This window comes from Oxyura jamaicensis, chromosome 2 (assembly GCF_011077185.1).
Source record: "Oxyura jamaicensis isolate SHBP4307 breed ruddy duck chromosome 2, BPBGC_Ojam_1.0, whole genome shotgun sequence".
NCBI lineage: Eukaryota > Metazoa > Chordata > Aves > Anseriformes > Anatidae > Oxyura > Oxyura jamaicensis.
In genome coordinates this window covers 113,715,090-113,740,162 of record NC_048894.1, presented here as the reverse complement: position 1 = coordinate 113,740,162, position 25,073 = coordinate 113,715,090, and the positions used below count along the sequence as shown (strand labels likewise).

Genomic DNA, 25,073 nt, shown 5'->3' with positions numbered 1-25,073 from the left:
CTTTCTGCCATTCTGGGCAGCTCTGTGGAAGCACTTGTAGCCACTCTGACCACATAGCAGAGGCACTTGTGGTCTTACAGATTCCCCACTGTTGATCAGTGCTGCCCCTGGCAAGCTATAGATCTAGCACAGGTGGATTAAATCCTTCTGCTTCTGGACAAATTTGCTATAATGCAGCAAGGCAATTTTACAGCAGGATGGCAGGGGAATTCCCATCCTGACCCCTGCCAGACAGGAGGTGGAGGGACTGAAGCGGTATTGATTCATAGCCGACTAGAGACATAGCTGGTGTTGCAAATGTTAAATTATCCATAAATCATATAATCATGTTACAGATTCCCCATACACATTATCATCTCTGATCCATGAGGGCTACCAGAAGATGCTAGAACCCCTCCATTGTTCAGATCTGGGATAATCAACAGTAGTTTCAAACCTCTGAATGAAGAAGCAGAACTTTACAAATCTGCTTAGATAGCAGGGGATGTTTCTTATAGGAAGTATTTGGGTTCATGAAGTCCGGTTTCCCCCTATTGCTGGCAGTTATAACATCCTTTATAGGCCCATCATGTTCCGGCTATCAAGATATTTCCTCCTGCTTACTTCAGCTGAATGTTCTGTAACATCATTAAAAACCACGTATTTTTTAGTTCAACCACATTCATCTTCTCTGTGCAACTACTCATTCTATTTTCCTTTTGTTTAAACAGTCGTGTTTTGTTTTTTTTTTTCTCATCTTTATTGTTTAATCCCTGATAGACAGTAATCCTATTCTCCTCAAACCTCCATTTTGTTGAACAAGTCACATACTTGCAGCTTTATCATACTGCAAGAGCTCCACAAATGCTTTCATCATATGACCATGCCAGATGAAAGTATCCCGTAAGGACTTTTCCCAGAAATGTCATTCAAGAATGTCTTATCAACACACAGTATTTTTCTGTCCCCGATGGAAACACTTTGACTGATACTTTCTTTGGCAGTGGTGGTTTTTTAAAGTCATGTCTTAGAAATGACTCCTGAAAAGACCAGCTAACTCAGCAGTTGTTTTTATCAATCATTTCCTACTGATGATTTGCTAATTATAGCAGAAATTCACATTCCTGTAGCAATCACAGAAACTGCACAAATCACGAAAAAGGCTGTTGCTCCCCTTTAGAAATCTGCTACCACAAAGTCCTAAAGGTTTGTGGTGAACCAGTTTGATGCTAGCGAGAAGAGATGCAGGTTTCGATGTGGTTCAGAGGGGGCCGATGGGGCCTTTGATAAGAAGACTTCCCAAACTGTGCTATGGGAGCTCACAGAGTCATTCATTTGTCCTCCACAAAACGTGGGTATGTTGAATCTGATGCTCGGTGGTACGTGACTTGATTGCAGGTTGCTTGAAGAGGTTGATGATGAAAATGTCTGAGGAGTTATTACAGGCTTAGATAAAGACAAATATCTGTAAACAGCTGTTAGCACTTTTAGTTCAAAGCATGTCCCACTCCTAAACCTATCACACCAGTTCAGCAAGTGGCTAAGGGCCTTACTATTGGCACAATGGGAGTAGAAACATCCAGACATAAACCGCAAATCTACATGATAGGTATATGTTTGTTCTTTATACCACAAGTCACCATCACAGACAAACTGAAAGTGAAAGAGAGGAAATTCTTTAAACATTATTTCCTCTGTCTCTAACGCTAGGAAGTAAAGACAAACCGGACTGTTTATTTCTGTGCTTCATTGAGGAAGTGTTACGGGGCATTGTGAAAGTTCCTTCTTTCATCCCATGTGGTGAAACTACACGAAAAAAAAAGAAATAATAATAACTATGCAGAATTTCATAGTGCTCTTTAAAGGCAGTGCCTGAAGCCCAGCATGTGTAAGGATGTGTGGTGTCGGCAGGAGTTTTAACACGGTCCTGCTCCGGAGTCCAGCCTCGCGATGGAGGCACCGCACCAATGGCCGGCACAGGGGCCGTGAGAGAGGCCGAGGACGAAATCTGCCGGGGCGGATAACCGCAGACAGCTCGGTCTCAGCCCGACCTCCCCGCCTCTCCCGGCCCTCCTCACGGCCCGGCTCGGCCCCCAGCCGCTGACGGCCTCGGCGGGCGGAGGGACGCCGGTGCCCGCCCCCGTGGCGGCGGGGTGGCCGCCGAGCTGCGGCCGCGGCCCCGCACGGCCCGGCCGTGCCATGGCGGTGCTGGGGCAGGGCGCTGCGGAGGGGAAGCCGGCGCTGCTGGTCAAAGTGGTGATGGCCGGCGAGTCCTGCGTGGGGAAGACCTCCATCGTGCGGAGGTACACGGAGCCCGGCGCGGCTCCCTCCTCCTACCTGGCCACGATCGGTGAGTGCCCGCCCGCCCCGAGCCTGTCCCGCAGCCCCGAGCCCGGCCCGGTTCCCGTTTCGCCGCCCCTCGGTGCCCTGCCGGCCCCTCGGGGCTCGCCGCAGGTGCCGGTGGCCGAGGGGAGAGGCGCTGTCCCCGCACCGCCCCGCTGCCCGACCCCAGCCCTGCCTGGGGCAAACGCGTCCCGGCTCCGGAACCGCTTTGCTCCACCTGTGTGTGCTTCACCTGTGACGTTTGGAGTTTTTTTGTTTTATTTTATTTATTTATTTATATATTTTTTGGACTTAGGGAGGCAACTTGTTTCGTCCCGTACCAGCACTCGTGGCTCCTGATGGAGGCCCGGCTGTGGTACTCACAGAGATAACCTTATCTTCTGCAGAGCATTTCCAAACTTGAGGGAGATGCCCAGTTCCTCTTGTCTTTCCTGACAGGAAGGCTTTTATCTTTGTTTTGATACATTTTGGACGCATGAAGTCCAGACTGTGGGCAATTATGAAGCTATTCTGCATGCCCGATTATTGAAGCAGAGCCACCGCTGAGGCGGCAGCAGTTGGCCCTGCTAGACCCAGGGGATTTGGGGCTGTGTCCCCGTGCCGCCGGCCCCATACCCCCTGAGAAGCTGGGTGCCAGGAGCCGTCCCCTGCCGCCGTGGTCCCGGCTCGCGGCGCCTGACGAGTGGCACGTTGGCCCTCCTCACACCACATGCGGTCATCAACACAAAGGCGTGCATGTGGCTGCGGTGGTTTTGTTTTTTACAGGGATTTTGCAGGTCTTTTGAGCAGGATAATTTGTTTTTAAAAGTCATCATGTCCATATGTTTGCTTTTTACCCATTTCCTGTGTTCTTTAACAGAAAGTTAAAGCGTGCACGAGAAATTGTGTCTTCCTGTATTTCAAATGTGCACGGCTCTTTATATATTTTTCAGCATGGGAAGAGTTTGCTTAACTCAATAAATAATAGGTAGTGCCTGTGGCAGCAGTTGGTCCTGTTTTGTAACAGGGAATACTGGACTTATATGAAATTGCTTGACTTGTCCGCATGAGCACTGACTAAGTTAAACCCACCCTTATTTTCCTGCATGTTATTTAAAAGCATCTTCTGAAACCAACACTGGCAAAAAGGGAAGAAGGCAACTAGCAGAAATGTAGTGAAATTGATCCTTATAGCTTAAAGTAGGTTTAACAAGAAGGAGGAATGTCCATGAGGAACATCATGGACATCATAAACATCAGCTTTGTTAATGCATTTTCTATTGGAACTTAGATGGCTAACCTTGAGATTATTACTTTGAGATGGAATTTTTGATACTGTAAATCCAATCTATCACAGAGTCAAAAACTCCAGCATATTCATGATATTAAGAATATATTTCCCCAGTTGTGGGTTGAAAGACTGTAAAGAATAGCAAAGATAAAACAGTTTGGTAACCATTATGGACCGAGATTAACCTTATATAGTTTTATTACTGTTCCTGAAATTTATTCCTGAGTTATTTAAAAGCTTCTAAAGCATGTATTTTATCTGAAATATAAATGAATCATCCAAATGTAGTATTTGTTAACTGCATGGGATTTATCAAGTTATTTCTGGAACATGGCATCCCACTTAATTCCATTTTATGAGGCATGTTAGAGTTTGGACATTTAAAATCAATACGATTGTGGGTGATGGCTTTCGAAGTGGTGATGTTGAAGGTGGAAGTTCCTTGCTCACAAGGACAGCTACAACCAAGACAATTGAGTCCTTGCAGCATGTCTGTGGTCAGTAATGGTGTAAAGGAAGAAGACGCATCGCAACATTTCAGATTTTTTTTGTTTATGATGTCTTCTTCCTCTTTTTGAACAGTATCAAAATAACTGTTTTCATTTGCTTGCCTGTTCCACACAAGCTCAGCCAAACGAACCCTATCTGTCATGCAGCCTGTTGAATGCCTGTCTGATGTTAATTGATATTTCTTTCACCCTACCTGTCCAGCTGGAACGTTGATTAGAGTAGAGGGAAAATAATCCAGGCTGTTCAGTTTCTAAGCCATCTAAGTTTCCTGACAAAATCATATGTCACCTCCTGAGCAACAAAGGGTCATAGTCACAGAAGTTAAAGGTTGTCCTGGAGCTGCGGAGAGTCTCATTTCTTTGTCATCATGATTCATGGGTTTGTATTGCTGGAAAAAATCCAACTGTTATTGCAGGGAAACAGCATTTCTAGTAGGCTCCAGTAGTGAAATTTTCTAAGATAATCTATTTTATGAAATGGAAAAAAAAAAATGCATCCACGGTAAATTTTCATTGAAAGCAGTTTGTGTGGCACTTAGCCACTCAAGGATGGGTGCCCTTCCTCCTCCTCAATTATGCAGTTTGGGTAAATTATAAGCAGTTGCAGTTTTCTAATTAAACTTATATGCATCATAAGGCAGATGCATTGTATTATGAATAGTGGGCAACAGTAGACTATAAAGAATAAATGTTTTTGTTTAAACAATGGCACTGCATATAATGCCATAGGGAAAGTTTACGAACAAAAAAACCTCTTGTATACAAGTGAACAGGATTGTGATCTCACCGGTTGTAAGGTTTTTATTTTGCTGGTTTACAGTGGCTGTGGTCACACAGACACAAATTTTCTGTGGGAAAAGGTGTGAGTCCCCCCCAGACTTTTGTAGTTGAAAGTGGTTCAACTCTCATTGTACGATTTAAAAAAAAAAAAAAAAAAGAATTTTATTTTGAATTCTTCTTCAAAAGGCAACTTCTGCTTATATTAAAATGCAAAATGCTCATATTAAAAAAAAAAGAGTAAAATATAAGACCTAAGAGTAAAATTGCGAATTGAAGTGATTTATGCATTTGTTTTCAATGCACTATGAGTAAGAGAGCCAGTTCTGACATCTGTGTGGATACCCCAATACTCACTTTACAAGAAAATAAAATAGAGTTTATCAGCAGAAATGAATTACATTGAAGGGAAACATGTTATGTTTATCTCACTGGGAGCCTGGGACTTGATATCAGCTCCTTATCTCTTCCCAGAGAAAGCTGAAGATGCTGTATGACTGGCTAGGAGCTGCACCAGGGTGTTCACTGCTGTCTGTCTGAGTTGCTCAAACTCTCATTTTAATCTGGATAAAGGACATTGCCATCTGTATTGGGATGAAAAGTGTTTTTTAATTTTGTAGGCCTACTGCAGAAGACATCTTTGAAGAGGACTTTTGCACATGGTCAAAGACTGTTTCATAGATGCTGATGGAGGAAATGGGCAATTCACAGCTGAATTCCTGTGTGGACAACTATTTTAATGGCTCTTAGACCTAGTTGTATTGAAGGTGCCTCAGTCCTAATATGGCCATATTTATTATTTTGCAAGTAAATAAATTAATCTCATGGCCATAGAACTTGGAAATAAAAACTAGAATTTGAGCTCAGTGTACTCAGTGTACTCAGTGTACCCATTCTTGGTTTTATTTGACAGCTTAGAAGAAGCAAGTACGAGCTGTTGCATTCAAATAACGTTCATCTCAAGAGCGGTAATCAATGCTAGCTTCGTTATGTTGATCATATTGTATAGTACACGGGCCTAAAAGCATCTGAAATCTGTGAGCTGTCTTTGACATTTTATTTCTCATTTTTCTTTTTTGTCTTTTCAATTTGCTAAGTTTGCATGAAATTTCATATAAAGACATGAGCAATTCATGCATGCAGAACATATTGACTTCTGTTTTTCACTAACATTCATTGACCTTTTAGGTCAATAAATTTTGAAGTTGACTTAAGAAGTCAATATGCCTTATTTTAATTTAGATTAAGTTTTAGTCTGATTCAGCACTCTGCTTCCATTTTTATAAATAAATAAAAAAAAAATCTTATAACAATTTATTATTTAAAGTGTATGTCAAATAAAAACTGTTTCCTATGGGTCTGGGAATCCCTAGCTGGAGTATATTTTTTTGCTGTATTTTTTTTGCACCATTTGAAAGTGACTTTCCAGCCTCCCAGTATGTGCCTTATCCCTCTCAAGTGCTCTAACATCAATTGTAGAAAGTGATACAGATAATTAAACAAAACCGTGTGAATTTCAGGAGCAAATGTTTTCTGTAACGTTTAAATTTCAACTGACATGAGCACATGAACAAATTTGGCTTAAATTACCTTTCCAGTCAACATTATTAATTCCATCAAGGAAGCTTTGTGTAATATTAATTACAGATACCAATTATATTAATTCATCTTCCCTTGCTATTGAAGCTTCAATAAAAATTCATCAAGTGAAGGACATGATTATCATAATAATTTTAAACTCTTTTGCCACATACACACAAAAATGTTACTACCATTGGATTCTTGAATGTGAGCATGTACTCTTCAAAGGTTTGTGCAAAATACATTCAGAAATAAAAAAAGGGAATATTTCCTTCACTGCATTGTTACTTTATTGCCACAAATGCTTTCCTTTGATAAAATAATTTGGCAGCCAGATTCCCATAGAAAACAGTGTAGAGGTGCTAACCTAAAATCATTGTGCTTTTGCAATCTTTTTCTTTCTTTCAAATGACATTACTGCAGGTGACAAGCAACTCTGAAGTTAAGTAACTCTATGTTGACCTTGTGGATTCTTGACCATGGAGAATGCAGTAGGGCCAGCTACCACAATGTTACCTTACCTTTATTTAATGTAATTGACTTGATATAATTGCCTGGTTAATTTTCAGGAAAAAATAAATAAATAAAAACTGAGCAGAAAAATCAGTGAAATGTATTTCAAATTTCAGCAGGATAGTGAGGAAATAGGTCACTCCAAGGTAGCAGGTGTTAGCAAGCAGATTCTCATGTTAAGTTTGGAGCTTCAACAAGCCACAAATCCAGGTGTCATTTACCACACTTGTCATACTAATTTGATAATATAATAAAACACTATAAATTACAAGGAAAGTATCTTGAGGAAGGATCTGTAATGTATGTAGAGACAATACTCAGCAGTGATTTCAAGTGCTATTGCCTGATTTTAGCATCAACACTCTGAATTTGAGATACACAGAGATAAAGACTGTAGAGACAGTTGTTGATTTGAATGAAATCCAGTGTATGCTTGTCTTTGCATTTAACTAATGCAACTAATTTCTATTCCTGTTCATGTAAGCCTAGATTATCTTTTAGGGATTTGGAACTGAAGACTGAAAAATGGCATTGTGCATGTAACAGCTTTGTAAGCATTTGTTACTAACTATATATAGCCTTTGTGATGAAATTGGAATCAACTGAAATCACCAATGTATTTGCCAAGTATTATTGTGCACAAGCCATGAAACTGCTGTCCTATCATTTGTCTATTAATGGAAGTAAGCACATGTAGTTTCAGAATACCCGCACCTTTGCTTTGACCTGCCCCTCCATTACATTTAGTGTAATGTATTGGCACATAGTTGTCTTCACCATTGAATAATTTCATTTTACAACTTCCAGTTTGAATGTATATGGTTAGTTATTCTTTGTTTTATACAATTCCTTTTCACCTTCCATTCAAAACTGCATGATAACTAGAGTTAAGAAACATTCTTCAAAAGGAAGAGAAATGTTATGAGAAATGTTACAGATTTTCTGCTTTCTTCTAGGCATTGATTTTAAAGTAAAGCCTATAACGCTTAATGATACAAGAGTAAAACTTCAAATATGGTAAGTTTTAATTTATATCACAAATGAAAGCCAACTAAAATGCATTACAACATGAAAAATCTCATCTGCTTTTATGTGCGTGCCTGCATTAAAGTGCAACTGTTATGTAGTAGGTCATTTCAGAATTTTTATTGGGGATAAGGGAGCATGTTTTTTGCATCAACTAAACTTTTTTTTTTTTTTTTGCATTAACTTACTTTTTAACTAAAGCAAGTTAAAAAGAGAGTTGTTGCTATATTGCTTTAGCAATAAAACTTTGCTATTAACAGCATGCACACAATGCAGATCTACAAACCATTATTAAGTATATTTAATTGCATGGGAACATTGAGGGAAGTGACAAAGCAAGAAAATGTTATATTTCATTACCCAGCAAATGCAGGCTCAAATGACTGCCAAGAGAAAACTATTCAGATGAGTCTTTGGGAACCTACACTCCTTTTTTGTATGTTTGTTTTGAGGCTTTTCTAAATAGTACATAGGAATGCAGACAGCTATGTCTACAGGCATCCAATACAGAGGGTTATCTGTATTTATCAGTACTTAACTTCTCAAGGAGTAGCTCAATACCTGAATTATCTGACCAGTGTTAGATACTCAGTTACTCCAGCTTAGGTTCTAATACAAAAGCCTTGAAGGCTTGTTGGCAGCTTTCTTAAGGCATAATTAGGTGTAGGAATCTCCGTATCCCAGTATATTAAGTTTCTTTCCAAATACCTGTCTTCCATCTAAACCAGATCCCTCTTTGTGTCGCAGTTTACAAAGTACTAGTCAGAGTGTAGGATGTCTGACTTCTGCAGTGCTTATACTCCAGCTTATTATTTATTTATTTTTTTGCCACCTGAGTTGTACTCATCTTGCTGATTAACTATGTATAAAGAAGTGAACTTGAACTGTGTATGAAGTGGTGAGCTTGAAGTTACACTCAGACTTCAGCCACTGGTTAACCTTCCTAGTAGGGCTGTATCCCTCAACATAAACTTCAGTGTATTTCTTTCACTGCTGAATATACTTGAAATATGGCACCCAGATTTTCTCCCAACTTTCATTTTCTTGTTCCTTTCATACATGGTTCAAAATTCGTTAAACTCTGGAAAATAAAGTGATTTTTCTTGAAGGGAGGGGTTCTACAGTTTATTCATTGAGTTTAAATTTATTTATGCATTTATTGGTGACTTCTTATGGTTTCTTTCAGGGACACTGCTGGCCAGGAACGTTTCCATACGCTTAGTACTAGCTATTTTCGTGGAGCACAGGGCTTTGTGCTTGTATATGACATCACAAATATGGACAGTTTTCAAGGCATAACAAGCTGGATGAAAGACATCCATGAGGTAAATATATTTAACAGAGGTTGACCTTTTAATGAAGGTAGTTAATGAATTACTGCAGTTAATGTTTTAAATGACTGCACGAAATTTATTGTTCCTGGAGCTGTATGTTTCTAACCAGTTTCTTACATTTAACTCAGCACATGGTATGACAGTAAGCTTAATGTTATGTGAAACTGAAGGACTGTGTAGATTATCCAGAGCATCCCCTTGCTGATACAGGAGTGTTTTTTGAAGTACATTTAAAACATGTCTTCAAATCCATTTTCACACATACTGAGTTACAGTGCTTTTGTCACCGGTGTGGCTGTTCACAAGACCTACAAGCCAATCTCCATGAGTTTTTCCCAGGATTTTAATTAGCTTCTGTGTCAAAATTCCATATAATAACCAGTGATTGCCCTTTCCTAATTTCATTACTTTTATGTTGTTGCCTCCTCCCAGAAATCAAATTAAAGAAATCAAATGAAACATCCTGTTTTCCTTGCTGGATATTCCCATGTGAGAATGGGAGGAGCATGCAGAGAGAAAGGTCAATCCTTTTTTGGTGCAGTGAGCTGTTGGTTTAGTTCATCTGCTTGTGGTACTGCAGCCAGAAAAATGTGTTTTCATGTGACATGGGAAGGGATTTAACAGCACATGACTGCGAGGCAGGAAGCATGTTCCTACAAACTTTCCTGCATCTGAAAGTTTGCTGCTGCTGTGCTGTTTCTGGAGCCTGTCAGACCCCTCTGAGCTTCACTCCTCTTCTCTAAAGTGGTCAAAAATTAACACAGCAAAAACAGTTGTGTAGCTTTCCACTATGTTAGTGAGCTTAAGAGGTTTATAGAAAGGTCTGGCATAAGGGAGAGGAACAGGAAGGCTGGGAGACGAATGTGTGGAAACAATGTCAGGTAGGAGCTAGGGAGGAAGTTGTCAGGCATCAGATCACTGAGCTGCCTGTAAACCAGTACCAGGAGCCTGCATTCATAGAATCACTGAATCACAGAATGGCTTCGGTTGGAAGGGACCTTAAAGATTACCCTGCTACAACCCCACTGCCATGGGCAGGGACACCTCCCAGTAGACCAGGTTGCCCAGGGCCTCATCCAACCTTGAACATTTTGAACACCTCCAAGGATGGGGCACACACAACATTTCTAGACAGACTGTTCCAGTGCCTTACTACGTTCTGAGTGAAGAACTTCCTCCTAATTTCCATCTAATTCAAGTCTTTCCTTTTCTTAGTTTAAAATCATTCCCCCTTTTCCTGTCACTAGCTGCCCGAGTAATATTGCTCAGTCCCTCTTGATGTTTGCTGTTGGGTAGAGATAGGTCTATTTTCTATGCATTGACAAAACAAGTTTGTAGTTAGTATGACTGCATAAGAATCCAAACAAGATAGTGCTCCTTGTTGATTAAAATCAAGTAAACATTCAGGCAGGTTTTTTTATTACAGCCTCTGTGAACTAGTAGGAATATGACATGATGGATGGACGGAAGAGCTCATCTTGGAAAAGTAGGCTCTGAAAGAAAAACATCAAAGACATCCTTTTCTCTTGTCACAGCTTCAGTATACAGATGAATTAATGAACTATGTATGGTCATAATATACAATAATATACACTAAGGGTATCGTATACTGTTGTTAAGTTGTTGCATTTACCTTACTTCAGTATTAAGAACATTACTATCTATGATGACCTATTGCATCATTATCCTTGATATTACAGCTATCTTAAAAGTCTTACTGTCAACAGAGTGTAACTTCAGCAATGTTTTATGCAAGGTGCATTTGTGGCCAAGAAGGCCAGCAGTATCCTGGGCTGCATTCAGAAGAGTGTTGCCAGCAGGCCAAGCGAGGTGATCCTCCCCCTCTCCTCAGCTCTGGAGCACTGAGTCCAGTTCTGGGCTCCCCAGTACAAGAGGGACATGGAACTACTGGAGCGAATCCAGAGGAGGACTACAAAGATGATTAGAGGACAGGAGCACCTGTCTTACGAGGACGTGCTGAGAGAGCTGGGCCTGTTTAGCATGTAGAAGAGAAGACTGAGGGGAGACCTCATTAATGTGTCTAAATATCCGAGTGTTGAGAGGATGGAGCTGGTCTCTTTTCAGTTGTGCCCAGAGATGGGACAAGAGGCAATGGGCACAAACTGAAGCACAGGAAATTCCAGCTATATATGAGGGCGCACTTTTTTACTGTGAGGGTGACAGAGCACTGGAACAGGTTGCCCAGAGAGGTTGTGGAGTCTCCTTCTCTGGAGATATTGAAAACCCGCCTGGATGCCATCCTGCACAATGTGTTCTAGATGATCCTGCTCTGCAGGGGAGTTGGACGTTAGGTGATCTTCAGAGATCATCTTCCAACCTCAGCCATTCTGTGATTCTTTGATATATATACACATATATATATGCATGAAATACTCATCTAACTTCATACTGCCTTCAAAGGGGTCACTTTGACCTGTCATCTTTAATTAGATCAACAAGATAGTTGATTCACAGCAGGAGGGAAGGATGGGACTAGCACTTATAGCCACAGTTCTTCAGTGGTAAAGCTTAGATCCACTCAAGTCAATCAGGAAATCACACCTGCATGAGCCTGCTTTCTGTTCATGACACTTAAAAGTTTTCATGCTAACATGCTCAAGCTATTAATAATTAGATTGTTTAACCTTACCCCCAAAAGTACTTCCTTATTAAAAAAAAACAAAACAAAACAAAAAAAAACACTCAATTTCTAGGAATGTAAATTGCATGATTGATTGTACCAATCTTAAAACTAGCAATCAGTGAATGTTGTAATGGAGCCAGATAATAATAAAAAATTAATTCAGTCCCAGTGTAGTATCAATTTCTGAAGTGTCTTGGTGTAAATGTATGGGGCTTTTCATCGTAAAAGAAGTGTTTCTAAGCAATAACTGTTACAACGTAGGGCATATCATGAAAATTAATTACTTACTGGAGGATAGCAATGTTCCTTGCATTTACTTTGGTCTGTAAATGCAAACCAGCATTTAATTTCCCACAGATGCCCAGTATCAAAGTGACTGTTGCATCGTGAAAAATGTGCAAGGGTAAAAATAAATAAATAAATAAAAATAAAAAAAAGAAACAGGTACAGGTTTTGTTAAAAAACAGACTGTTAGGTAAAGTTTATACCTGAACCAATCAAATAGGATTTTTTAGAGGATTCAGTTATTACAATGACACTATTACTTTTTAATTCTTTGTACTTAGAGCTTTTAAGTGGAAGGATTTTAAAAAATCTGTTCAGTGTGCTAAGCCATGTTTATTTTCAACTGCTGTAAAAATCTAAGCAATTTAGCATTCCTAGAAACTCCATCGATTTTAGAAAAACTGTCCTCTCAGTGGTATTGCAATCACATTGCCAGTAATGTCATCATTGTATTTAAATTATTTTGAGTTTGGAATACAGCAACTTTCCTATTAAAAATGAATTATTGTTTAAGGAAATTCAAGACACTAGTTTAATGCCTGAATTGTTCTAACATTTGTGCTCTGTACTAGAGCAGAACTAAGTAACAGGATTGTTTATAAAAAGGTTACTAGAATAATATACTCACAAGTGAGTATCGTAGGACTTCATTGACAAACCCAATACAGGGATATTGGATTTGTAATGCACTAATTAGGAGCATGATCATTGCAGGAAAATTACTTGAAAACCTGCAATCATTCTTTATTCATAGGTGGTATCATATTTATTAGGGTTTTCCTCTAGACTACTGATTTCTGAAAGGCTGATTCTATTTAGCTGTTAAAAATCAAATAGAAATAATTGTGTACCAAATCCATTTGTAGAAAGCAGTCTTTCCAGGATATGTTGAAGAAGATCCCAGCTAACATACTGGCAAAAAAATTACTTGCAGCAGTAAATGCTCAAAGAGGTTCCCGAAGAGGATCTGTATCTCTGGAGATGTGTAAAACTCAGTTCCACAGGGTCTTGAGCAACCTCACCACGTCTTTAAAGTTTGGCCAGTTCTGAGCACGGGGTTAGACCAGATGACTTCCAGAAGTCCTTACCAACCTGAATCACACCATGATTCACACATGGGGTATGGGTCACCAGAAACTTTGACATGGATGGCAGGCCCTGGTTTTCTTTGTGCTAGTTTCCTGACGTGGCCATGAAGATGGCATTACCAGTTCCTAACAATTACCTTTGTGCTGGAAATCATTTGCAAGAACTGGCTGATGTATTCTGCTGTTTTTGTAATATACTAGCTTTCTGCTTGTGGTGTCTGAAAGAAGTGAGCCCTCAGCCAGGATATTGAATGTATGGGTGTGGTGGGTTACTGCTTGTTCAGCATAGTGCCTTTTTCTGGTTCTGTGCATTGCAGTGCATCTGAGAGTTGGGAACTTGGACAGTATTTCGGCACCATATTAAAAAAAAGCTCTACAGCAAAATGCTCTGCAAATGTAAATTAGTTTGACTTCAAATTGCTCTGAGTTTTTCTTCTTCAGATGGGAAAGCATGGTGCCAAAAGGATTGAATTGTTCCAATTCATAGATAGGTTTGTTGTTACGACTCTGATTGGAACTGAAAATCTCTTGTCCTTGTCATTTTGCTAAATTGCTATATCTCTAGTCCCAGATTGGTTTGAGGATAAATTGGTTAATGTCCAATCAAGTCTGTTTGCTAGTAGATATACCAATTCCACCACTTGTACAATTCCACCAAAAACTCGGAAATGAGGCATTTGTAATTGAGATCATAACATGGCATTTAGAAAGATACGTGGAAAGAGACATCTGTGAGAACTGTAATATGAACACTGCAAGTGATACTGTCAGGGAGATTGTGGGGACAGTGTATTCTTAACAAATTATTCTTCATTAGTACAGAGGATAAGTCTCTGGTATCATTGTCCAGTAAGTAGGAAGAAGAAACTTCCTTGTTTATGACCTTCCCCAACTATACCTTCCCCAACTATACCTTCATCTCACTGCATGAAAATGTATATTTATATCTCATCTTCATTTCTGAAAAATTATATTAATGCTACTCTTTTTCTTCACATGCAAACTAGTTAAGCATTACAATAGTGTTTTTATCAGATCTGGGTTCTCAATTTCACTGTTTGGACCTGCAAACCAGTTTCTATTCCCCTTTCAAACTGTAATCATTGATTATCAAAACAATGCAGCCCTGCACAGCTACGTTGTGGAAACATGGTGGAAGGACAGGGTGGTGATTTTGAGGAAAAAGTAATGCTTCACCGGATAGATACAAGGAGTCAGGATGAGCTTTGGATTAATAATGCTCAGCGTGCTGCAGGGGGCAGGCTGAGGCCACCCATTCACGGTAGGGCCTGTGCTCACCATTTAAGTGAAGGGATGGTCTCCCAGTAACCTGTAAGTACCTGTGATGTGGTTCTGTTTCCATTTAGATGTCTGTGCTACTATTGACACACAAATTCACAACACAACTGTGAAAAGTTTCTCTGCAGAATGAGAAAAAGTGCAGAAAAACATTGGGGGAAAAAGAATACATGCAAAAAGAATGAGCAAAGCATTCTCCATTTTGCATTCTTGATTTCTGTTACTACCCACGTAGTCAAGAAGTGACTTAGAATATAAATTTACCTGGTTGAACGCACAAGTTAGGTGAAAGTGAAGCAGCCCTGTAGTTATTTAGGGCCATGGATGGATGGCTGCTGCTGGAGCAGGCTGCACGAGCACACGATGGTGTTATGTGATGCAAGTCTTTTTCCTAGTCCAGTCTGTGGCACCACTGAGTTGGTGGCTATGGCGCTGCTCCCTCATGTGGCCACCCATCCCAGCAGCTGGCAAGCAGCAGCCTGGCTGCAGCTTTCGCCAAAACCTGGTGACTCCAAATTCTTCCAAACTGGTCAAAACACTTGGTTGGCCTCAATAAATTTCACAACTTCAAATTTCGGAGAAAGAACGGGTGTTGATGTAGCCTTTTTGTACATTAATATATATATATGCATATACATATAGGCTAGGTTTTATCCAAGTTTGTGCTTTTTTAATTTGAAATTTCAGTGGAGTATGAACTTTGAAATGTTAAAAACTGAATAAAAACTCAGGAGAGTCAACCAAAACTCTGGATGTATTTTTAAACGATACCAAGGCAAAACATTCTCACTTCTCAAAAAAAAAAAAATTACTTTTTTTTTTTTTCTTTTTGCCTTGATTAAATTTTGATAGTACTTTTCCATGACATGGGAGAAATGCTTCCTGACTCTGTTAGCTAGCTTACATAATAGCATCTTAATAACTGTAAAATAATCATCCTCTTTTTAGCTGTAGATTTCGCATTTGGAAGGCTTATTCCTCAGCTATAAATAAAAGAGGATGAAAATACACAGTGAGCTTTTAGAAGCACTGAAGAGCCATATTTTTGGCCGATTGAAATCAGTGTACCTCTGCAGTTTTTATGCCAATTGAGCACATGGTCTAACTTCTGCCTACTCATGTTGAGTTAGTTTTTTAAGACTTCAGCTGCACAATCAGTTTTCAAAATTTAAAATGAAGGTAATTTTGGTTTATATCCTTTAGTTTTCTAAAAGGAAGAAATTTCAAGATACTATCTTAAAAAAAAAAAATCTAGTCAAAAGGAAAATTCATTATGAAATTGTATTAATGTAGAAATATAGTTATTTAGGGAAGTAAATACTGAAAGGCCTGGTATCACTACCCTTTAAATACTGTTATTATTTGAAACTGTGTACAAAGAACATTCCTACTTTTAAAAAGTTGTGTTGTTTGTGCAGAAATACACAACAGGATGAATTTCATGTGTATGCACAGAAAGGATGCTAGCATTTTCTTTTGACCTTTTACTTCAGAGTATAGTCAAATGTCACTGGTAAAACCCTCAGCTGCATACAGCCGTCTTTCAAACGAAAAGTTGATTACATGATGAAATTAAATTGTCTATTTACTCTACCCTATTTTAAGGACTGATGTATGTAATTTTATGTAGGAGAACCATTGACCTTAATGAGTAAAGCTCCAGTGCATTCTGAAACAGCCAACATTTTGGTCTATTAATGCAGGTTAGACTGATTCATTATTTTTGGCCTGTACTTTATACTCTTATGATGAGCTTACTTCATTTTAATACTGCATTGTCTTGAACATCAGCTATGGTTATGAAATGAGATTAGCTGACTCTAAAATGAGAGTGGATTAAAAAAACGAAATGGTGTTCCTTAATAATAAAGTGTGCCCACTGCTGTACTCTTCAAATGAGGCAACTTAGTTGTAGAAAAAAAAAAAAAAGACAAAAAAAAAAGAAAAGACAAAAAATAATGTTTCTGTCATCCTGTAATGAACAGATATTTTTCTGTGCCTGTTTTTGTCTTATGGTACAGATTCCGAGAATTGTGGTTGTGAGGGCTTAGAGTATTCGGTTTCTTCTGATACTGGAATTTTACTGCAGCTGTAATGGTGAATTATCAGTGTTCTCTTGTTGTTGTTTATCTGGAGATGAGGCATCTTCTGTCACATTGGGTAGGTGGATATATTTGCATATGCCTGTTCCTTTCAGTCTTTCCACAGAAAAAAAAAAAAAAAAAATCCAACTATTAGCTAGTTTTAATCCGCTCTGAAAGAGATAGAGACACCCTACAGCTTTATTAGTATTATAAAAATTAAGACTATTAGAAATCAGAGATTTCATCAGCATCCTTGTAGAGAGATCAGTAGCATGAGATCAAACTACTGGAGTCATCAGAGGAGCTGTGAAGACATTTACTTCCAGACTTCAGCAAGGACTTCAGCAAGGACTTTGGACTTCAGCAAGGCTTTTGACACGGTTTCCCATAGGATCCTACTGGACAAAATGTCCACCATACAGCTAAATAAAAACATCATACAATGGGTGAGCAATTGGCTAACGGGCAGGGCCCAAAGGGTTATGGTAAATGGGGCTGCGTCAGGCTGGCGGGCGGTCACCAGTGGGGTCCCTCAAGGCTCCATTTTAGGGCCGGTACTTTTCAATATTTTTATAAATGATCTGGATGTAGGAATAGAAGGTATTTTGAGCAAGTTTGCTGATGACACCAAACTTGGAGGAGTTGTGGACTCGAATGAGGGTGGAAAGGCCTTGCAGAGGGATCTGGATAGGTTGGAGAGCTGGGCGATCACCAACCGTATGAAGTTCAATAAGAGCAAGTGCCGGGTCCTGCACCTGGGACGGGGAAACCCTGGCTGCACGTACAGACTGGGCGATGAGACGCTGGAGAGCAGCCTAGAAGAGAGGGATCTGGGGGTCGTGGTAGACAGCAAGTTGAATATGAACCAGCAGTGTGCCCTGGCAGCCAGGAGGGCCAACCGTGTCCTGGGGTGCATCAAGCACGGCATCACTAGTAGGTCAAGGGAGGTGATTGTCCCGCTCTACTCTGCGCTGGTGCGGCCTCACCTCGAGTACTGTGTGCAGTTCTGGGCACCACAGTATAAAAAGGACACAAAACTGTTGGAGAGTGTCCAGAGGAGGGCTACGAAGATGGTGAAAGGCCTGGAGGGGAAGACGTACGAGGAACGGCTGAGGTCACTGGGCCTGTTCAGCCTGGAGAAGAGGAGGCTGAGAGGAGACCTCATCACAGTCTACAACTTCCTCGTAAGGGGGTGTCGAGAGGCAGGAGACCTTTTCTCCATTAACACCAGTGACAGGACCCGCGGGAACGGGGTTAAGCTGAGGCAGGGGAAATTTAGGCTTGACATCAGGAGGGGGTTCTTCACAGAGAGGGTGGTTGCACACTGGAACAGGCTCCCCAGGGAAGTTGTCACTGCACCGAGCCTGTCTGAATTTAAGAAGAGATTGGACTGTGCACTTAGTCACATGGTCTGAACTTTTGGGTAGACCTGTGTGGTGTCAAGAGTTGGACTTGATGATCCTTAAGGGTCCCTTCCAACTCAGGATATTCTATGATTCTATGATTCTATGTCATGGGATCAGATCACAAGAGCATTGTCTCTAGACTAAGACCCTCAGCTTCCTCCATTTAAGGGTCAAAAGTTGTTTAAAATACTGTTTTTTTGCAACAAACGTCAGTTTGCAGTTTCCACATTCTGTTGCAGAACTGTTCCATTTCCCTGTCATTATTCCAGTCATGTAGAGTTACAATGGCTTATCTTAAAATAACACTGATGTAAAGCATCCAGAGTCATCATGTACGTAACTGGATTAGTGGAACGAAGGATGGAGACAAGGTCAAAAAGCTAGATTTTTCTTCCTTCTGAAATCAATGAGGTTTTTAAATTTTTACTTCATTAAAAATCTATTGCCTTCTTCCGAGTGTCTTGGAATAATCAAACTTTTATGTTGAGTTTGAGCACTTTGAATGTAATTTTACTGTCTGTGTGCAAAAGTGAAGTACAGAGAGGTGCTCTTTCAGGTGCAGCAAATTCTTTCATTTTTTCCTTTTGAGTGCCAGATGTAGACCTGACTATCATGCTAATCCATGAACGCATTACTTCAGGGAGGGCAGCGTCTGTGACTTTGGGGCATTTCCAGTCACTTTAAAGACTCAAGATCAAGCATTCATCAGAAGACAACACACATGCACCATATACTTTATACCGTATTGAAAGATGTTCCAAATTATGCCCTGTACTTGTAAGTGGCTTTTCTCTGCTCCTTCAGTCTTGATGTTTTCCTCAGAATCCTGTGAATTCATGAAAAATATTTCCACAGATGAAAAGGTCAGGACAGAATTTAGCCTTTACTGTCAAGGGAAGAGTGTTGAAGGTTAGTGTGAGTTGATGGTAAAAGGCTTACGTTGTTTGCTTTTTTCCTAACATGACACTTACTAATGCTGGTTCTCTTTTAGAAAGCGGGTGATGAAGTGGACGTCATACTGTTGGGCAACAAGTGCGATAAGGAGTCTGAACGTGTAGTTCCAAAACGTAAAGGAGAAAAGGTATCATTGATCACTGGTGCTTTCTTCCACTGTGCGTCTTAGTATGTGACTACGAACTGCTACACTGAAAATGACAAAGGGCTCCTGGATTCCAAAAAATCTGTTAGAAATTGCTTCAGAAGAACAATGTTTTTTGTTTGTTTGCTTGTTTGTTTTTAACATATGTGCAGAAATGCATTAAATATCTCCTAGCTGCTCTCTTCAGAATACTGATTCTTATTTTAAAAGTTAAAATGAACTTAAATAGTTCCAGGCATTATGGTAGAAATTGTATTTTTCAAATTATAATTACAAATTTTTCAGAATCTGCATTTCCAGAGTACTGTTCTAATGTGGAATGCTAAAATATAATACAAAGTACATTCTGCATCATTTTTAAACTACCTGATGTACTTATCAATGATTTTTTACTACAGTCTGGCTGTGAAGAGCTATTCTGGCAGCCTGTGCACTGTGATCTTCATTGTTTATAAATAGCCCTAAATAATACTGGACAGGGAACATCCAGCTACCCTCCTAGTTCTAACTGTGTGGGTTGTGCAGCTGAGATTATAGTTTAGTTATAGTGTAGTATAGTCTAGACTACAGAGGAAGAACTGGTAAGTGGGGAGTACTGTTTTAAAGGTGATGGCAAATTACCATCGCTGAGAACCTGTGAGGAAATTCAGGAGGCATGCAGTGGCAGAAAAAAATGTGGAGCTGACTTAATGTTGCAGTATAGCTTGAAGTATATACCAGTAATTTTTGCAACTGAAAATTATACACATCTGTTGTATGTATCTTGGAATGAATCCTCCTAGTATGCATTTAGACACGGTGAGTCAGGCAGGTTATACTGTGTTTGAGGAAAAGAACACTGATAATTTCTTGCCAATTATATAATTCCAGATTAGGAAACTTTAAAAAATAGCATGAGGTGTACTGTATCTATGTACATGGAATAAGGTTGCTGAAAAATACGTGTATACTCCAACTCAAGGAATACACAGTCAGAAATCTGAAGGCTCGCTGGATGCATGTGCACAAGAGGGCAGTATTAGGGTTTTGCATATGGTATTAACAATGACATTTTCTGACTTCTGCATCCTTAACGATGCAATCAAAATTTCTCTTAATGTAGTCTTTTTTTTTTTTTGAGAAACAAGTCATTACCCCCTCACCACTGAGTCTGCTTTCCGGATCTCTCCCGTGTTCTGAGGCAGCTCTTCAGTTATACTATTTTTCTTTTAATGTGATTTTAAAGTGCTAGAGAATCTGACTGAGTTAGCTGGAGAATGATTGCATTAGCAGAGAGTGAGCTAATATTGTCCTCTCACTCCAAGGAAGAAAATACCATATTAAGAGGGGAAAAAGGTTTGATACAAACTCTGCCACATAATAATTCGTACTTACATATTTCGTACTGCCCTGTGAGTATAAGCTATAAGTATTGTTCTGCTCAGAATCTTGCAAAGATCAAAGGATTCTCTGGGAATCTTACCATGGATTTTGGCATTTCCATAACAAGCTGTCATAACTGAATGGTCATGGTAAGCCAGTATAAAAAACAATTTAATACAGAGAAATTATATTTTTAGAGCTTGCTTTTGTAATTGCATCATTTTGGTCACTCATAAATTGTCATACTTAATTCTAACGCTATGAAGTATTTTCTTGGATTAATAACTTCTATTTATTCATTTTGAGAAAAGTTTGAATTCATCCTTTTTTGGGATCCTCCGCAATTTCCCTCTCCCCCAAACCAATAACATTATCTTTCTCACTGACAAATAAGTAAAAAAACTGAAGGTTACATGATTTGGTAGAATGTGCCCATTTTTCTCATCACATCTTTCTAACAGAAATAGACAAATGTGTTTGTTTGCTTGTTTGTTTTCCTTTTGTTGTCTTCATGTGCCTGACTTCAGAACTGATTTTACAGGTAAATGTGAGTTAAAAAAAACATAATCCACATTGCTAGGAATATTGCAGACAAATCTCTCTGATTCAACAGTAAGAAATCATAGCAGCATTTTAGTTGGAATTACCATATTTTTAGTTAGAATAAATAAACAGTTGGAATTAAACTTAGCTTTGGAAAATATATTGACATTATTTATTTGTTTTTGTAAGTAAGATATGAGCTTATTTCACTTGAGATCTCCAAACTGTTCTCAAGGATGATATAAAATAATGTTTCCAAGTAGCATTATCACCCTCAGTTTGGTATTTAGTTTTATTTACAGATCTATTCAAGATATTCCTAAAGGTTAAAAAAAAAAAAAAAAATGTAATTCTTTGAATGTGCCTTTCCAGGTTGTTTGAGATAGATTAGCCAAAGCTGTGCTCATACTTGCTGCTGCATTAATACTGGACTGATGGTGATTTTTTTTTCATCTATGTAAATTTGTAGAAAACTTGCTTGCCACAATTCTTACCAGAATTGGAATAATACATACATTAATGCATACATTTGTGGAGTCTCCCTCCTTGCAGATACTCACAAACAATTTGGACATGGCAACCTACTCTAGGTGGCCCTGCTTCAGCAAGGAGGTTTGACCAGATGACCTCCAGAGGTCCCTTCCAACCTCAGCCATTCTGTGATTCTCTGATTAATCTTCTCTATTCGGTGTTCTTTATTCATTCTTCTTTATTTAATAAATCCTTATCCAACCATTTGAAGGACGAGAGATATCTGGAATGATCAACAGAGGGCAAATTGTGCGAGCCACCCTGATTGCCTTCTATGATACCAGGAAATGAGGATATGGATAAAGGAGTATCAGTGGTTTTGATCTATTTTGAATTTAATAAGGCTTTTGTCACTTCCTCACATGGCATCCTCACTTGGAAGCTAGGAACTGTGGGCTAGATGCAAAAGGTAGTAACTGAAGGCTGTGTGGTTGGTAGTAACGAGCAGAGTACATCAGAGATCTGTGATGGGACTCTGGTTGTTCAACATCTACATCCGTGATCTGATGACAGAAGGAGATTCATGTGTGTCATGAGATTTAGGGTTGTTCTACCACACCAAATGGTAGAACTTCAATTCTCTAGGACCTTGATGAAATTCAGTACAGAGAAGTACAAAGATTGCCACCTGGGAATGGAATAATCATGGGCATTGGTACAAGCAGGGAGTGCTTGCCTGAACTACAGCCCCGCTGCAGGGCATTGACAGATTACAATGAACACCAGCTCGAATATAAGTCAATGGTGTCCTCTCATTGCAAAAAAAAAAAAAACATGCTGGGCTACAATTAGGAGGATAATGGATGGCAGATCTGGAGAGATTATTACCCCTTTGTCTTTCTAGTGCTGGCAAAAATTGCAGAAAAGTTGCAGAATCTCCATCTTTGGGGGATTTCAAAGCTCAGGTAGGCAAAGGTTGACCCTATGTTATATGGGCAGTAGTCCCATTTCAAGTGGGGTTATCTTTCCAAGTGATTTCTGTGATTCCATGATTAAAATGGTGTATCAGAGTTTCTACCTAGTTAGACTCTAGATATGCATTACATGACACAAGAAAGAAAAAATGAATATTTAATAGTAGAACCTGTATACCTGAAGCAGTCTTCCCCATTTTATTAGCCCGGTATTTTGACTACTGGTATTTTTCCTTATGAACCATAATGAATCGTTGTTTAGCATTGACACTTGCTAACGGTAATGTGATCTTAATTTTTTGTTACAAGTTGCTGCAGTATCTAAAACTGTTCATTGCAGTCAGCAGGAGTTTAGAATCTCTCACGAAGTAGTCTCCTTTAAGAAACAGAATTGTTCTTCATTTCAAAATTATACTTCATTACAGTATTTTGGAAAGTAAACCATTTTGCTTACCTTTTTCCACCTTTAAAATAGTCTTTATTATATCATTACTAAAATTTTGCACTTCAATTCTTATACCTTCATGCCTTATTTTTGAATTTTAATGAGTTAGCTCAAGAACCTGTTGAAAACAAGCACAACTGCCAGCATTAGACTTTTTATCCTAATGAAGAGCATCACAAATAAATTAAGTGGTCAGTAATTATAGGATTTTGTAGACATTATAAGCAATAGGAATATTTTCTTTCACTGGGATTGCCTTCTCCAGATGTGTACTGAGGGGGTTTTCATTGCAAAGGGAGTAATACTGGCTCTCCCACTATGTTTTTTTCTGGCAGATATTCTCAACTTAGCCTCCTCCCATGGGAGGCAATCGTCAAGTGTTTTTCTCCATGTATTTAACAGTATAAAGTAGAAGTACAGGACCTTAAAAAGCTATGAATTTTGTAGTTCATTTTTCCTCATGCCAATCTCTATCTATCCAGCTGTAAGAGAGGTACACTGGACACAAATTAAATAAAATTAACCAGTATAATATCTATGCTGTGGATTTATTCTAAGTATTTTCCTGGTTATCCTATTACCATGATATATTTTCGCATACACATCTGTTCTTTGTATGTCTGTTATCTGTGTGCTTTTCTGCATCTTTAGTCAAGTGCTGCATCTCTTTTTTTTATTTCATCATGACTGTTTTTATACATTTTTGTCACATTTTTATCTATCCTTTTCCGCAGGCATTCCATTAATTTCCTCTAAATAATCGCCTAGGAGACAATTCATTTTCCAAATCAGTCAAAACATTGTGAAGAGACCCACTGCAGTTTGTTCTTATTTACAAGTAAAGATAGGTCAGAAAAGTTGTTTTGAAAATACAGAAATTTAAGAAAACTGATTTAAGACTTACCTGAAATTTATGAAATGAGGATGAATACAGTGTACTTTACTGAGCTGACATTTACTTAATATTTATATAACGTTAGAAACTGTCAGAAGCATCTACATATCTATTGCTGTTAGTATCAGTAAATATTTTATGTTTTCCTAAAGACTGTTTATCCCGTTGCCTACATTTGTTTTTCAGCTTGCTTGGGAACATGGGATACCCTTTTTTGAAACCAGTGCCAAAGATAACGTGAATATTGATGATGCATTTACACTCTTGACTAAGGAGATACTGGAAAAGGTAGGCTGAGCAGGAAGAAAAGGGGAGATTGGGTAACAAAGCACAAGCAGGGCTGTTTTTGCATTATGTAGTTATATTTGGGGGGATCCTGTAACTAGATGTATTGGGAGGATGTGGGGAAGAAGAATTGTGGGAGGAGAGAACAGAGGAAGAAGGGAACATGTATAATATTGTTCAAGGAGAAGGTGAAAATTCAGGAAAGCTGCATTAGTGGCTTTCCTTCCCACCGTTTTCTTCTAGAGAAGGGTTAATACGGGGGGTTGTGCAGTAGTTCCACTTCTGTGCCAGGAAGATTCCTTTTTTTCTGTAGATGTCCTCAGAATATGCATACTGTGAAGAGGCCACATGCTGATGGAAAGAGCAGGCCTTTTACGTTCAGCAATCAAATATTTTATCCAAAGATCATAGTTGTTTGTTTGGATGATTTACACTAGTGCTTATGAAGATCTCAGAACTTAAAGATTTGAGTTAATGAGTGGTAGAATCAATATTGTAGCTGTCAGAGTTGGCATCTCTAACCACTTAGATTGTGTTGGCGTAAAGGTCCTTGCTACTCAGAGTTGCCATACAAAACTCTTTTGTAGGACTGAATTATTGTTAATTAGCTATGAAAATGTTTTGCATCGCAATTTATTTTTAGACAGTAGAATATTATTTTAGACATTAATGGATGTTCTTCATGCAATGCATTATCATTGCCATTCATCACCAATATTAGTTATACAAAACTAGCCTTCCATTCCGAATACTCTTGAAGTCATAATAAAGATAAATGAGCAAAATTACTGACAAAGTCACAAGTTGCAGTGTTTTGATTAAATAGCCATAGGGGATGTTCAGAATAATAGCTCAGGGCTG

The 25,073-nt window shown here is 39.0% G+C and overlaps 1 protein-coding gene across 3 annotated transcripts in view; it reads left to right on the top strand.

Annotated features, from left to right (window-relative positions):
* Positions 1-2,088: 2,088 nt before the first annotated feature.
* Positions 2,089-25,073, top strand: part of LOC118161620 (ras-related protein Rab-10-like) — a 31,144-nt gene continuing 8,159 nt past the window's right edge. The window contains exons 1-6 of one of the 3 annotated variants that reach the window (XM_035317170.1): positions 2,089-2,329; positions 7,929-7,989; positions 9,185-9,323; positions 19,130-19,219; positions 24,114-24,215; positions 24,526-25,008. In XM_035317170.1, coding sequence (XP_035173061.1) covers positions 2,179-2,329; positions 7,929-7,989; positions 9,185-9,323; positions 19,130-19,219; positions 24,114-24,215; positions 24,526-24,567 — 585 coding nt within the window. In that variant the 5' untranslated portion in view covers positions 2,089-2,178 and the 3' untranslated portion in view covers positions 24,568-25,008. Of the gene's footprint in view, positions 2,330-7,928; positions 7,990-9,184; positions 9,324-19,129; positions 19,220-24,113; positions 24,216-24,525; positions 25,009-25,073 lie in introns of those variants that run through there. The other 2 variants (XM_035317169.1, XM_035317172.1) reach the window with 2 other exon arrangements.